Source organism: Hypomesus nipponensis, chromosome 8, assembly GCF_054491055.1.
Source record: "Hypomesus nipponensis isolate SF chromosome 8, ASM5449105v1, whole genome shotgun sequence".
NCBI classification, from domain to species: Eukaryota; Metazoa; Chordata; class Actinopteri; order Osmeriformes; family Osmeridae; genus Hypomesus; species Hypomesus nipponensis.
The window spans coordinates 18,363,385-18,377,923 of record NC_140368.1 but is presented as its reverse complement, the minus strand read 5'-3'; the positions used below and the strand labels follow the sequence as shown (position 1 = coordinate 18,377,923).

General features: G+C 38.7%; 2 protein-coding genes across 7 annotated transcripts in view; one reads left to right on the top strand and one right to left on the bottom strand.

Annotated features, from left to right (window-relative positions):
* The window catches only part of wwp1 (WW domain containing E3 ubiquitin protein ligase 1), a 91,016-nt gene extending 86,841 nt beyond the window's left edge, over positions 1-4,175 (top strand). For all 4 annotated transcript variants that reach the window (XM_084703106.1, XM_084703105.1, XM_084703103.1 and 1 more), the window contains one exon: positions 18-4,175. In XM_084703106.1, coding sequence (XP_084559232.1) covers positions 18-117 — 100 coding nt within the window. In that variant the 3' untranslated portion in view covers positions 118-4,175. The remainder of the gene's footprint in view (positions 1-17) is intronic.
* A 1,828-nt stretch (positions 4,176-6,003) lies between these two features.
* Positions 6,004-14,240, bottom strand: rmdn1 (regulator of microtubule dynamics 1). 3 transcript variants are annotated; one of them, XM_084703108.1, is made up of 11 exons: positions 13,872-14,104; positions 12,860-12,974; positions 12,578-12,665; positions 8,030-8,189; positions 7,671-7,760; positions 7,543-7,598; positions 7,327-7,414; positions 7,203-7,233; positions 6,978-7,111; positions 6,599-6,680; positions 6,004-6,364 (listed from the first exon to the last, which is right to left on the bottom strand). In XM_084703108.1, exons 1-10 carry the CDS (start codon positions 14,013-14,015, stop codon positions 6,636-6,638), a joined length of 951 nt encoding a protein of 316 aa, XP_084559234.1. In that variant the 5' UTR covers positions 14,016-14,104; the 3' UTR covers positions 6,004-6,364; positions 6,599-6,635. The 3 variants fall into 3 exon arrangements, with proteins under 3 accessions (XP_084559234.1, XP_084559235.1, XP_084559233.1); XM_084703109.1 differs by having other exon boundaries at positions 6,004-6,680; positions 12,860-12,956; positions 13,872-14,240; XM_084703107.1 differs by having other exon boundaries at positions 6,004-6,680.
* Between the last annotated feature and the right edge of the window lie 299 nt (positions 14,241-14,539).

Genomic DNA, 14,539 nt, shown 5'->3' with positions numbered 1-14,539 from the left:
TACCTTTCTGCTTATAGTTTCAACAGGCTGGATTTGCCCCCATACAAAAGCTTTGAGCAGCTGAAAGAGAAGCTTCTTTTCGCCATTGAGGAAACAGAAGGATTTGGCCAAGAGTAGAAAGAGAAAACAAATATCCCCCTCTCTACCTGCTATAAATCCAGCAAAGTAAAATAAATTGCACAGATAACCAATGTACATAAGCTATTTTGTCATTTAGCTCATTTTGCAAATGCCCCTCCTTATATGATACCATATGGAATATGCAAGCATTTCAGCCTTTCCTTTCCTTTTAGAAAATCAATGGGATTTTTATTTCACCTTCTGGCTGGGTTTTGAAAAGGAAACCAAAAGTGCAAGGAGGATTTTGTAGTAAGATTTTGCTTAATTGAGCTCTAGTTTTATAGAGCGATTTTTAAGGGTAATTGTAGTGGGTTTTTGGTCCGGTGCCTGATATTTCTTTTGGACCTGTAGTTGCGAATGTTGAAGCGCTGCATTTGCTTGCATGGCTGCCTCCCAGAGCAAGACCCCCTCCCCACCCATAATTTCACAATTACACATACTAAAAATATCAAAGGAGGGATTTTATACCTCCTTGTCAGTATTGTTATCATCAATACAACAGCCAGTATGCTTCCCTTTATCTCCTGCCCTCCCATGAGAGGATGGTACCTTCAAGACAGTAACACAAGTCTGTATCTGCTGATATCTACTGCTACAAAATGTATTGAGTAAATTCTGTACATTTCAAATCTGAAGTCAAAGAACAGATTTGAGATTAATATTGCAAGTATGTTTTTGCGTGTAGATTGCGCACAGCCTTAAGTGTCGAACAATGCAGGTATGGAAGAAATCAGTGATCAGTTGATGAATAGGAAACTGGGTGAAATTGCATTTAATTCAACCACATTCAGTGTACCTTCAGGTTTGTTTGTGAATGTCTGTCTTCCTGCTGAAGTGTGTGTGATATACATGTTTTAGAGGCAGGGGGACTTCATGCTTTGGCATTTGCAGATTTATTACTGGTACTTCTCTAACCGCTGGTGGCACTGCATTTGGCTTTCCTTTTCTCTCACATGCCTATTTAATTTATTAGATAATGTCTTGTTTGAGAAATGATGCAGCCATAGTCTCATATTGTTGATTGAAGCAATGAATACTAAATGATAAAAATAAACTATACATTGTTTTCATTGAATGTATTATAATGTTTGATGTCTCCATATGGCCACAATTCTTTTGGCAATTGTGCTTCTTTGTTTGACTGACTCCAGGTAGTTTGATGGATTAGAGTTGTATACCTTGCATGTCACAGGGATTTGAACTCAGTGCCCCAGGATCATGTGATGTAATGGAAAGGAAGAAAGTTCAAAAATTCAAACACATACTCTATTGAATTGCCAAGAAGGCATAACATTTCCTCAACACATGGCATATGTTGTAGTTATTTTTGTATGTAGGTCACTTTCAAACTTTTACTTTCCCTGTTTAGTAACAGTTCAGTGGTCTTTAGATGGGATTTAGTTTTGCAGTAAAGAAAACTCCCTCATGAAATTCTAAAAGTATAAACCACAGAACAGGTACAGGAGTGCACACCTGCTTGGTATGTGTAGCAGTCTATACCATGCAACAGGCCTAATAAAATGAGCTGTGAGCCATTCCATGTCGAGTAAACATACCTTCAGCTATCAATCCAAACGGAGTTCAAAGTCTCTATTTTGCAATAGCTCTTTTCAATTCGGCAAAAGTGACATGCCAGTCCAGTTATGCAGTCCTGGCATTTGGCAATGTTTACAATTGTTGTTGTACCCGATACACAACACGGCTTTCTATAGTACTTTCTTTATATGGTTCTGGCCAGATCACTGAAAACCCATCTCTTGTGATCAGTAAAATTATTAGCCGTGTGTATACGTATTCGTGCCACAGAGGAGGAACATTTGTAATTAGTATTGTATGCAGAAGGCACAAAGTAAATTTAACACAGTAATATTAACATGCTTTCTTTTAAACAAATCAATAATCTCTCCCAAAAATTTACATATAATTTGTATTTATTTTTTGTACAAAACATAACAGGTGTAATGGTACAATGGTATTTGTACTGTGAGTTCATGGTTCAACATATTGGTGAATTCAACATAACATACTTTATTGTTTTATTACAAGCCTTCTCATTGACAGGCCTTGTTTGTATCCTGGATGAATTCTGTGTTATTGTGTGAATCTGGATATTGTGTGTTAATTCTCATTGTTAAGACTACACTGTATAGAACATCCTCTATACTGGAGATGTGTATAGAATTCCTGATTTCTAAATCATTTTAACCCAAATGTATAGATTAATTTGTGATAAAACTATAACCTGGCACTCCAAGCTTTCATTGTGGGATGCAGGGAAGCAACTTCTGCACAGGAATCAGAAAAAAACTACTTACAGACGTGGACAAAATAGTTGGTACCCCTCGGTCAATGAAAGAAAAACTCACTATTTTTCTGGTCACAGAAAAATCGTTTATCTGACAAAAGTTATAATTTAAAAAAATTCTATGAATGTTAACAAATGAAAGTCAGAAATTGCTTTTCAACCATGCTTCAACCGAATTATTAAAAAAAATTAACTCATGGAACGGGCCTAGACAAAAATGATGGTACCCCTATAAAAGACTGAAATAACGTGACCAAAGGGACATGTTCATTCAAGTTGTGTCCACTAATTAGCATCACATGTGTCTACAATCTTGTAATCAGTCAGTGGGCCTATATATAGGCCTCCAGGTAGTCACTGTGTTGTCTGGTGACATGGTCTGCACCACATTCAACATGGACCAGAGGAAGCGAAGGAAAGAGTTGTCTCAGGAGATTAGAATGAAAATTATAGACAAGCATGATAAAGGTAAAGGCTATAAGACCATCTCCAAGCAGCCAGATGTTCCTGTGACTACAGTTGCACATATTATTCAGAAATTTAAGATCCATGGGACTGTAGCCAACCCCCCTGGACGTGGCCGCAGGAGGAAAATTTATGAAAAATCAAAGGGACGGATAATCCGAATGGTAACAAAAGAGCCCAGAAAGACTTCCAAAGAGATCCAAGGTGAACTTCATGCTCAAGGAACATCAGTGTCAGATCGCACCATCCGTCGTTGTTTGAGCCAAAGTGGACTACATGGGAGACAACCAAGGAGGACACCATTGTTGAAAACAAATCATAAAAAAGATAGACTGGAATATGCCAAACTACATGTTGACAAGCCACAAAGCTTCTGGGAGAATGTCCTATGGACAGATGAGACAAAAATTGAACTTTTTGCCAAGGCCCATCAGCTCTATGTTCACAGAAGGAAAAATGAAGCACGTCAAGAAAAGAACACTGTCCCTACTGTGAAACATGGAGGAGGCTCTGTTATGTTCTGGGGCTGCTTTGCTGCATCTGGCACAGGGTGTCTTGAATCTGTGCAGGGTACAATGAAATCTGAAGACTATCAAGGGATTCTAGAGAGAAATGTGCTGGCCAGTGTCAGAAAGCTTGGTCTCAGTCGCAGGTCATGGGTTTTGCAACAGGACAATGACCCAAAACATACAGCTAAAAAACCCAAGAATGGCTAATAGGAAAACATTGGACTATTCTAAAGTGGCCTTCTATGAGCCCTGACCTCAATCCTATTGAGCATCTTTGGAAGGAGCTGAAACATGCAGTCTGGAAAAGACACCCTTCAAACCGGAAACAACTGGAGCAGTTTGCTCATGAGGAGTGGGCCAAAATACCTGCTGAGAGGTGCAGAAGTCTCATTGACAGTTACAGGAATCGTCTGATTGCAGTGATTGCCTCAAAAGGTTGTGCAACAAAATATTAAGTTAGGGGTACCATCATTTTTGTCTAGGCCTGTTCCATGAGTTTATTTTTTTAAATAATTCCGTTGAAGCATGGTTGAAAAGCAATGTCTGACTTTCATTGGTTAACATTCATAGATTTTATTTATTATTACTTGTCAGATTAAAGTTTTTTCTGTGAAAATTGAGAGTTTTTCTTTCATTGACTGAGGGGTACCAACAATTTTGTCCACGTCTGTATTTTATTCTTAAAGGCAGATTCCCCCCCCCCCCCTCCATTCTTTTGTGTGTGCCGGGGGGAGGGGGGTAACCATATTTAATAAATGTATCTTATTACCTTAAAACTGTTTTCAATTAATTTAATTCACAATTATTCTAATATTAGTTTCCTAGACCAGTGGTTCCCAAGCCTGGTCCTCAGGGCACCTGTCCTGCATGTTTTAGATGTTTCCCTGCTCCAACACACCTGATTCAAATTAATGGGTCGTTATCCAGCTCTGCAGAAGCCTGCTTATAACCATTCATTTGAATCAGGTGTGTTGGAGCAGGGAAACATCTAAAACATGTGGGACAGGGGTGCCCTGAGGACCAGGGTTGGGAACCACAGTCCTAGACCATCAAGGGTTAGTGTCAATTTAATTTCAGCCACATCATTAGGACATAAAAAAAACTGAAAACAAACTTGATTCCCACTTTGATGCTGATGGTTGAGCACTCCATTTTAAAAGGAAGCAACACCCCTTAAACAACCTTTGTTATTGATATACATTTAGACTTTAATTTAACCTAGCTGCAAAACTTGCAATCATACCTTATACTTTTCAAAACCCAATATATCATGGCCTCCATTTACACATTATTCCAGTCTCTAGATTGAGGAAAGGTTATCAAATTTGTTTTAGGGTACACTATTTAACTATATCAATATATATTTAATATGAAATCTAATATAATTTGAAATATAGCTGCAAGCAGCGATGCGGGTTCCTCCGCAAAATGGCAAAATATTATAAACATGTACACTGCAGAAGATCGAGACTTGGACAACAAGCGAGCAAAACGACTTCATGTTCGGCCAAAAACAATTCCAGACTCTCAGTCAATGCACAACTAACTAAAGTCATGTGGGCAACTGGGCTAGGGCAGCGTTCATATTCAGCTTCTTCTGTGACGGTTTAGCAGCCGACTCTCTGGTCCCAATAAACTACACAACATACACAATCAGGGTGACCAACAACATTATATTAACTAACCAACAATAACATTACAAACATCTAACTGAACGAACACACCAACTGAAATCCCTCGCAAGGCTGTTGTAACCAAACTATTTTCCACAAGTCTTTGCATTTTTTGACATGCCGCACTGCATGCTGGGTACCCAAGGGTGCTGACACTGATTATCTAGCAGTGCTCCGACTGCGTGATATGAGTATTAGTTTTTTGTCAGCTTTGGGACAAAGGTTAAGAAACGGTTGACATTTCAAGGTTAAATTGCATGAAATTGTGCATGGTATTTCAGAATGATGTCTGCCTGTTTAACTAAACAAGTAATCAAAAATATGACAGGCCAAAAGACTATGCCTGGATTCGAACCCGTGACCTTATGCTTTGCAGTACAACGTTTCAACCCATTGAGCTACCCGCAAGGCTGATAAATTCTGGTCAGTTTCTGTCCCTGCAAAAAAAAGCTGTATATCCTGTAGCATGGCTTGTTCGATTTGGCCAAAGCTTAAACAGCTGTAATTCAATGATCTTTTGACATGTCAAGGTGAAATTGCGCATGGTACTTCAGAACAATGTCATCCTGTTTAACTAAACAAATATTCAAATTTAAGACAGACTCAGTGTGGCTGGATTCAAACCTACGAGCTTATACTTTGCAGGTCACCGTTCCAGCTCGTTGAGCTATTCTCAGTGTTGAGTATTGGCATGTTCAGTTGCTGTACAAAAAAAAGCTGTTTCTCCAATGGTGAGCATTGTCAGATTTGGTCCAAGTTCAAACAGCTGTAATTCAGTTATATTTTGACATATCAAGGTGAAATTGTTATGGTACTTCAGGGGCGTGTCACCTTAAAGTCTATTAGGCTGAAAACCCATCATTCAAAATGACATTTGATTTAGTGACACAAACATATTGAGGCAATGTGGACATTTATATAAATACATCCCTTTCAGCCATTTTGTATTTAATTCAATTGCTATAAGTAACATTTTTTTATACGTCAATGATACATATCTGTACAAAATCTCAAGTTAATTAGACCTTTGGTTCAAGAGAAGAGGTATTTTGAAGGTTTTCCCAAATTGTCACTGTACAGGAAAATAAATCAGGCGGACCTTATGGGTCCTTGAGGCTTTTTTCTTCGCCATGAGAAATAAGGCATGCACACCAAGTTTCAGAAGAATTGGAGCAATGGGGTGGAAATGCAATCACTTTGAAAATCTGACTTTTGGGCGTTTCCTGTGGCGCCCCCTATGGTCTGATGTGGCCCATAGCTGGCGTGGGGCTACCCACTCAGATGTAGTATCACTGTGCCAAATTAGAAAATTAGTTACCAATACTATAGTTATTGTGGCGCAATGAGAAGAGGAATAATAATATTTATTTATTATTATGATTCCTCTTCTCCTTGCGCCATTATTAATAATAATAATAAAACTAACAAAAACAATAGGTTTCCTCCTTACGGAGGAACCCTAATTATATGTATATACATATTTTGAGAGTTGTTGTAATGAGATTTTAATTTTTAAACTGTCATACATTGCACTCATCCCTGTCGCCAAACTACTTGGTCACTTCATGCAGTCAGATTCTTCAGGAGCTCAACAGCTTCTTTATTGACCTTAAGAGACACAAAACATGTTAACCATCTAGAGTAATTGGCAAACAATTTGTTATTGTTTCAAAGGTCATTGTATCAGGAGCAAGAAATGAGAATGTTCCAAAATATTGTGAAAGTGTGGGTTTTAGTATTGGTTCAAAAAATGTATTGTTGTTTGTCAACAATGTGATTACTCCTTGATTTCACTTTTCTTCTTGGGTCTGTACTAGTCTATATATATAAAGAAACTTCAGATCATCTCAAAAGTCTTTTAAAATACTGTAAAGAAGAAGAATGCTCTCCGTCAATATAATTTACCTCCTTGTCCTCCTCAGTATGTGGGGTGTAGTCCCTTGCTTTGCTGAGCCATTGCACAGCACTCTCTTTGTCCTTCATTGCCTTATAAGTCTTCCCCAGCATCAACAGATTTTTACTGTAAAAGTTAGGATCAACTAAGACACAAAAAATAAAGAATGGCGTTAGTTCTTTTGAATTCCAATTACTAACAAAACCTGTTCAATAGTGCCGTTGCAGCTACTGTACCTTCTTCTGCTTTCAGGAAGAATGCCAAAGCCTGAGGGATATACAAAATGACTAATATAATATTTGCTTCATGTTAAGTTCTCGTGAAGCAATAGGAATGGTGTGTAACTGTTTGCATCCTCACCTCTTCATAAGTGGCTGTGGGAGGGGATGCAAAAATCATAGCTGCCACTTTGCGTTGATACCAAGGTAACTCAGCGAAAGCAAAACACCTGCAATTGAAAAAAAATATTCAAAACCAAAAGTTGTATTTTATTTATACATGTCTGTGTTTATTTATTATAAGTGTTGACTAGAACACTTCGACCTGACTTCATTTGATTTCAAATTGTTGACTCACCAATGCCCCATAATGTGAATAGACGTGGCATCTTTTGGATTAAGCTCTATGGCTCTCTAGAAAAAAAAGTTAGTTTTAGAAAATTGCCTGCCTGTTGATGAAAGGATTTCTGTCATTTGATTTCTTACCTCTAAATGCTCTTTTATTATATATGAATTTCCTATTTTCACTTTGACCCCCTCGTAGTCTCCTATATCGCTAAGGCACACGGCATACCACTAGTAGAGAAATAGGTAGAGAAGTTAAGAGACTTAAGGACACAAAGTATTTTAAATTTAAAAGATGGAATGTACTAGGATGTCTGTCAACTGGTGACATATCTACAAAGATAATGGCCGGGTTTCCCAGATTCGTTAAGAAGCTCTTAACACTAAGAGCTTCTTAGGAGCGTTCTAAGAGCGTTCTTAGAACGCTCCTAAGAAGCTCTGAGCGTTGAGAGCTTCTTAGCGAATCTGGGAAACCCGGCCAATGACTATAAATCTACTACCTTGTGTGCAGCAAAACTAGCTTCATTGTTTTCAAGGGCCTTCTTGGCATACTCAAAGGCCTCAAACGTAAGCCTCTTCTTCTCCTCTGCAGTTTTGTTGGAGAGGAGGGAGAGATCCCGAGATGCTCGTGCTAGTCTCCACAAGTACTCTGCGTCATTACTGAACACATACATTGTGTAAGTCGTACGCCTAGGACACACTTGCTGCGACACTAGCCAACTAACCACAAAGGCTGTGAAGTGCCGCGATTGCTTACGCTCTGCAGCAATCGTTTCGGCAGTTGGTCGAATTCTTTTGCGAGACGCTTGCGAAATCGGCTCCAGGATGATAAAATACATCATATTGGTTGATATATTTGAATAAAAAAACATGTTAAGATTTTACTACATTAATTGTAGACTACGGTGAACATTTGTTAAATTGTAGACTTTGTAATTATTTTTTTTATATATTACTTTGGAGGCCTACGTACTTTACCAATATTCACCCTATATAAAACCTAACTATTAGTGCTGTCAGTTAAACACGTATTAATGGCGTTATTAATGGCCTTATTAATGGCATTAACGCAAATCCATTTTAATGCCATACATTTTTTATCACAAGATTAACATTCTTTTTGGCCTAGCAAACTTTGTAGTTTTTTTCACATGCTGTTGCAATAACTACTGACTTTAGAAAAACTACAACACCACACCAGATCTCGCTGGACTGGAAACAAAACAACAGGCCCACCGCACACCCTTGTTTGGGCTTGCGAGCCGGCTAAAGAGTAGTAAGCTAACGTTAGTGAATGGCAACGCGAGATGCCAAAATGGATGCCAACCAAAGTGATCTGTCTGTTTTGTCGTTGTGAACTGAGCTATCATCGTAGCACGTCCAGTCTGAAGTACCACTTGATGGCCAAGCACACAGCTGATGTGATTTCTCGGCCCCCTCGTCAAAGCCAGGCGATTGCAATGTTGTTTTCAATAAAAAAAAACTTTTGCACTAAGCAAGCCAATCCACTTTTCTATGTTGATAAGAGCATTAAAATGAGAAAAAAATAATGGGACAAAAAGAAATCAAGGGACATTTAGAATAGATAAAAATGTGCGATGAATTGCGATTGACATTAACTATGACATTAACGCGATTAATCGCAATTAAATATTTTAATCGTTTGACAGCACTACTAACTACACAATGTTGGTAACGAACGGCCACTCCATGTGGTTACCCTGGTAAAAATGAATGAAAATAACCGGATTTAACTGTTGAGCCATCATGCCTGTAGTTGTTTTGTCTGTTTGAGAGAAACAAATTGTCACGCATTGCACACAACACACATGCGTGCAGTCAGTCTACAGAGAGAGAACCCCCAAGTCGATTTTGAAAATCAGCGAGAAATTCAAGGAGATGGACGACATCAATTGAATTCTCAAAGTTGAAAAGCACAGGGAGTTGTATGACCCCAGCACCAATTTTACAAGGACAAAGTAGAGAAGGATCAATGCTGGGATGCTGTTGGGCGGCTGTTGGAATAACACGTTTCCTAAATATAGCTTATGCCATGTTTATTTACCATGTCATGTGAAAAATGAAAGCAGAGTAGCTGAAAGGTCGGGGCGCGTATAATGCGCGTCTGGTGTGAGCAGCCTTGAGCCAGTTGCAGCCGATCGTGGCGCTTCCATGCGCTTTGCAGCCAGTGTGTCCCAGGCATTAGGGGTGTAACTGTACACAGACATCATAGTTCGGTACGTACCGTGGTTTTGGGGTCACGGTTCGATACAGGTTTGGTACGATAAGAAAAGGCAACAAATCCCAAATGCTAGGTTTCCTTTCATATTACTTCAATGCCACAGTCTTTGTCAATCTGTTTACAAAAGTATTGCGTACTATTATCTTGTTGGGACTTTTGAGATATTTGATTTTAAGTACGATGAATGCCCGTTTCACAAGTTGTTTTACATACTTACACCACATTTACTAACTAATTTACATTTCACTATTCCACGCAGATATGGCCAAATTGAGCAGTGTTGAGTGATAATACTAGTTGAATCCGTTTGTTTCAAAGGGATTTTATGGATGAAATGCTGGCTAGCTAACAAGCAGCAAGACAATATAAAGTGGGTACTTTTGTTTCAGTAGAGATGCAGTGAATTTGATCTACATGTGAATTAACGTGCTTACATTCAATCTCTTGACAACGCACAACAAACGTTGTTGTTCAGGTGATCAAAAACAGTACTGTTTTAGAACAAGGTCACAAATGAATTGACAATGCTTTCGAAACAGGGCTCACAATTGGCACCCGCCAAGCGCAAATGGCGTGTAGATTTTTGGGTTGGCGACTAAATTGTTATGGTTGAAAAAAAGCTTGCACCGCCAACACGAACAGTTGTGCGTGCATCTAGGTGTCAGAAAACCGGGAACTTAGCTTTTATAACAGCTAGAGAATGACACGGATAATACAAATAGTTAGATTTAAAAATACAAAAAAGGTTGAGGATGACAGCATTTAAGAGAGAGAGCAATTCCCCATTGATCTGTCGCATCAGAATTTTGATTTGGGTCACCAAAGCAGGGTTTTTCCTGCATAGAGAATATTTGGGCGCGCGCCGAAGCTGTTTTCCCGAGCGCCTATGAAAAATCCCGAGCGAATGAAAAATGTTGCCTATGAAAAATGTCAGCGAATATGCTCTCAATATGTTTCAAGTGGGCTACAGCCGAACCCTCGTTCTGTTTGAATTAATAGTAATCGAGTTGATAAGCGTGTCTTCTTGTCTGATCAATACGCAACTGTGAGGTGCGCAAATGGACATAGCGGCCAGTAAAGTCGTTCCGCTGCAAGTGCCAGCCCGACATGCACGAATACACCTGTACAAATGCAAATGAAATTTCCACTCAAAATGCTGACAAAAGTTTGATTAACGATTTCCCCCCCCAAAAAAGGAACTTGCAAAACACCTGGGAATAAATACATCGATTACAATATATATATTATTATTTTTTGGAGCACCGAAGACCCATTTTGACCCAGGAAAAACCTTGCATTCTGAGAATGATTTACAATTACATTAAAATTTAAGATTAATTTTGGCCGGTAAAAAATATTATTGGCTGGTAATTTTTTTCATCTGGTAAGCTAAAAAGTTAATTTCGAGCCCTGTTCCGAAACATCACAGCCGAGATGTTTTTTTGTCTGTGAACTTACATTTATGTTTTGGCATGGCTGCAGATGTCATGTGCTGTTGTAAACAATGCAACTAGTGGGGGCGGCAAGGTGCTCAGTGTTGCCAGATTGGAAATGGCAAAGTACTGTACCAAAGGCTCAAAATGATCATATTTGGAGGATAATTATTGTGCATCTGGCAACACTGATAGGGCGGTCGACCAATTCTCTCTACAGTAAGAGCTTGCGCAAGAAGGTGGAACATAAGGGAGATACCCTTACCAATACTTGTAAGGGCGTAATAACTAGTTTGTGAAAGACCCAGAGAAACACAAACATCCAGCATTTTTTAGTTCTCTAAAAGAGGACATGTCCAGGTAAAAGAGGATTCTGGTCACTCTAACCGTCATGTCCATACTGTGAATTCACAGTACAAATACCGTTGTATCATTACACCCCTAGTAAGTATGATACAAGTATACATTTAGAATACTGTATGAGCAAGGTATGATAACACAATCAGTAGTTTGCAAAGAAAAACTGAGATATGGGAGCAAAAAAAAGTGCAATACTTTCCCTTAAGGTTACACAAATTACCTAGTAACTCTGTAGCAGTATCAATAGCAACAATATTGTAGTTACATAGGAACTGCTGTGTAGTTACACTTCATTAGGGTTTATCAGTACAAGTCATTACACTATTGAAACTAGGTACAGTTTTGAGCTTTCCAGGGGTAAGTGCATGTTAACGTTGGTCTTGTTTTTGTTACAACTTTCAACTTCCCTTTTACAGCTGTGCTCTTTTTTTTGTTACACTTTTCTGATAACCTATACCTCTAACATAACTAATACAATTGAATTAAATATAAATTACTATGTACCTACTGTATATGTACTTTTTTTTGTTCCAGAGAATTTTTACTGTAGTCAGGATAGGTACGTTTTGCGGACATAGCTATTTTAGCTTGAGTTTGAAAGTATTAGTACCGGTTCAACTTTAAGATTGTTTGTGTCTATTACAGTCCTGCAACGGCCACAGATACTGGATTTATTTCATTTTGATGACAAAATGTTAGATTTATTGGTTGCCAACAGGATGTGAAGTTTATTTCAGCGAATATGCCAAAAGGTTTTTCTCAACATTACCTAACCTGCCTCTGGTAATTAATGTAACCAAATGGAAAGTATTGCTCAAACATTTGGTATACTGTTTTCCTACGCTACCTACAGTTAATTACCATGTCATGAATTAAACACATTAACAGCTTTTAAACTCATGAACATAAAGACAGACAATGAACTCAATGAGTTAGACAACCTTGTCTTCTCAAAAACCAAACAAAGTTTCAGTAACTAACATACTGTAAAAAGGTATTGGGAAAGGTCATACCTGTTCTGATACCGCAGCAAAAGTGGATATAGTTTCTCAGTCTCTCCACAGCTGTACAGATAATCAGCTTGCTCCAAAACCTCTTCAGCTAAAATATAATTTTACATGAAATAGGAAAATAGAGAATCCAGAGGTTTTCTAATTAATTTTAAAAAGTAAACTTAATTTCAAATACAATTAGTGAATTTAATTACGTTTCATTTCTACTTGTAAGATCAAGGACATATTGCATGTAAGGCAAAAAAAAATTGTTCTGAAAATCAAGGGCTGTCTACAGCTTACCTTTATCTAAAGCATGGACTATCGTTGTACTATGTACTCTCTTGTAGGCTTCAAGGCTCAGATAAGGTATGCTGAAGAGGAATGCTGCTCTTCGGATCTGTATGCGAGAGTAGGCCTAAAAATGAATTATGACCTGGGACCAGGCACGATGTAGACAAAGCTCTAGGGCACAGCCCCCTACGCATTATATGTACAGTTCAGGGCCGTAAGTTCATCATATCAATGGTTAATGTGAGGACGCGGTAGCCTGCAAGACTAATTATTTTGCAATAACTTGAGCGCAAATACTGTTTTTTGAGCTTCATGTAATATAATACGTTCGACTCATGTTGTTATTATGTTTGAGTCAAAATAAGGTGATCGGTTGGCCTATTATATAGAAACTTTCTTTTCTTAGCCTACCTCAATTCTGAATTGCGTACCGACACCTGGATTTGTGTGCGTGCTGAACTGGCTATTACAGTAAGCACAGAAGAGAGTGTGGACATGGAATTATGCAGACACGCATCAGGTTGTGTTTTCGGTTAAACTGCGTTGATTTTTCAAGCGTTGATCGGGATACTGTTTCTTTTTCCGGGATTATCAATCTAAATTAATGCACTGACTAATAAAGTATATTATTAAAACTCAAACTTTCTTCTTTTGAGGCACAGCAGATTTATATTGGGGCACGTGCCCCAGTAAAAAGGGTCTAGCGACGCCCTTGCCTGGAAACAGGAACAAACTGTGGGGAACCGTGGATTTACTGCAGCATTACACCTCTTGTATAGGCTACCTGGCAATATGCAGCCTATTCTCAATCCAAGCTGTTCTACATTCACCTTTCACCTACACTCTGTGTACGACTGCGACCAACTGCTATATGCAAACGTAATGCGTTAGATAGCTGTCGTGATCAGAATAACATATAGTTGGCGTCAAAGCCCCCTAAACCTGGGAAAAGACAACGAGGACAAGGTTATATATACCAAAACAAAATTAAAAGCGGAAAAACATCTCATAGCCTACTTACTTTACAATTGATATTGCAAGATAGGGTGGTCTTTCTGGCCGCAGTGCAGAATTGTCGATTTCCCTCTCTAAATTTGTTGATCCCGGTACCAGTTACCCAAAGGACAGTCCGTCCAGCATATCGCATGAAAGTTACCCCAGCCATCCCCAGAAATGCCTTGTCAAAGTCTGAAATAACTAAATGCCAGGAGGAGTTATATAAACGTGACACATTCAAGATAGCCTGATCTGTAATGACCAAGCCCCCGCCTCTCGGCTTGAGGCAACAGCCCCGGTGGATGTAGGTGGTATTGCATTTCCGATTTTCTAACCGACTCGTCCGGTCGTTTTTATTCTTTTTAACTCCAGTCAACATATCTAAAACTATCTTCCCTAATAATTGTTGTTCGATTCTCGAACCTGGCTCATACTACTAGGTTTTTCATAGAATAATTGTTTTTGTTAAGTTTGAAACCAATCCGAAATGGGTAAACTAGCAGCCCATGTATTTGCTTACATCAAGAAAAGTTGCCTGGAAACGTGTTCACGGATAGGAAAAGGGAAGGAGCACAAAAGGGAATATCAGCAAATCGCTGATTTTCCTGAGTTGAATGAGAGCAAAGAGAAAGGGCTTGACAATCTTCAGTTGCTTGCCTTTATTGTAGCACGTTTTACAAATGGTTGCACACA

Bases quoted from the DNA above. Each gene is read 5' to 3' on its own strand.
- rmdn1 (XM_084703109.1), bottom strand. From the start codon at position 14,225: ATGTTGACTGGAGTTAAAAAGAATAAAAACGACCGGACGAGTCGGTTA. The intron at 8,190-12,577 runs GTATGACCTTTC...GTATGTGTTCAG, and splicing joins TTGCTGCGGTATCAGAACAG to TAATGACGCAGAGTACTTGT. The intron at 6,681-6,977 runs GTAAATTATATT...GTGTCTCTTAAG, and splicing joins ATACTGAGGAGGACAAGGAG to GTCAATAAAGAAGCTGTTGA.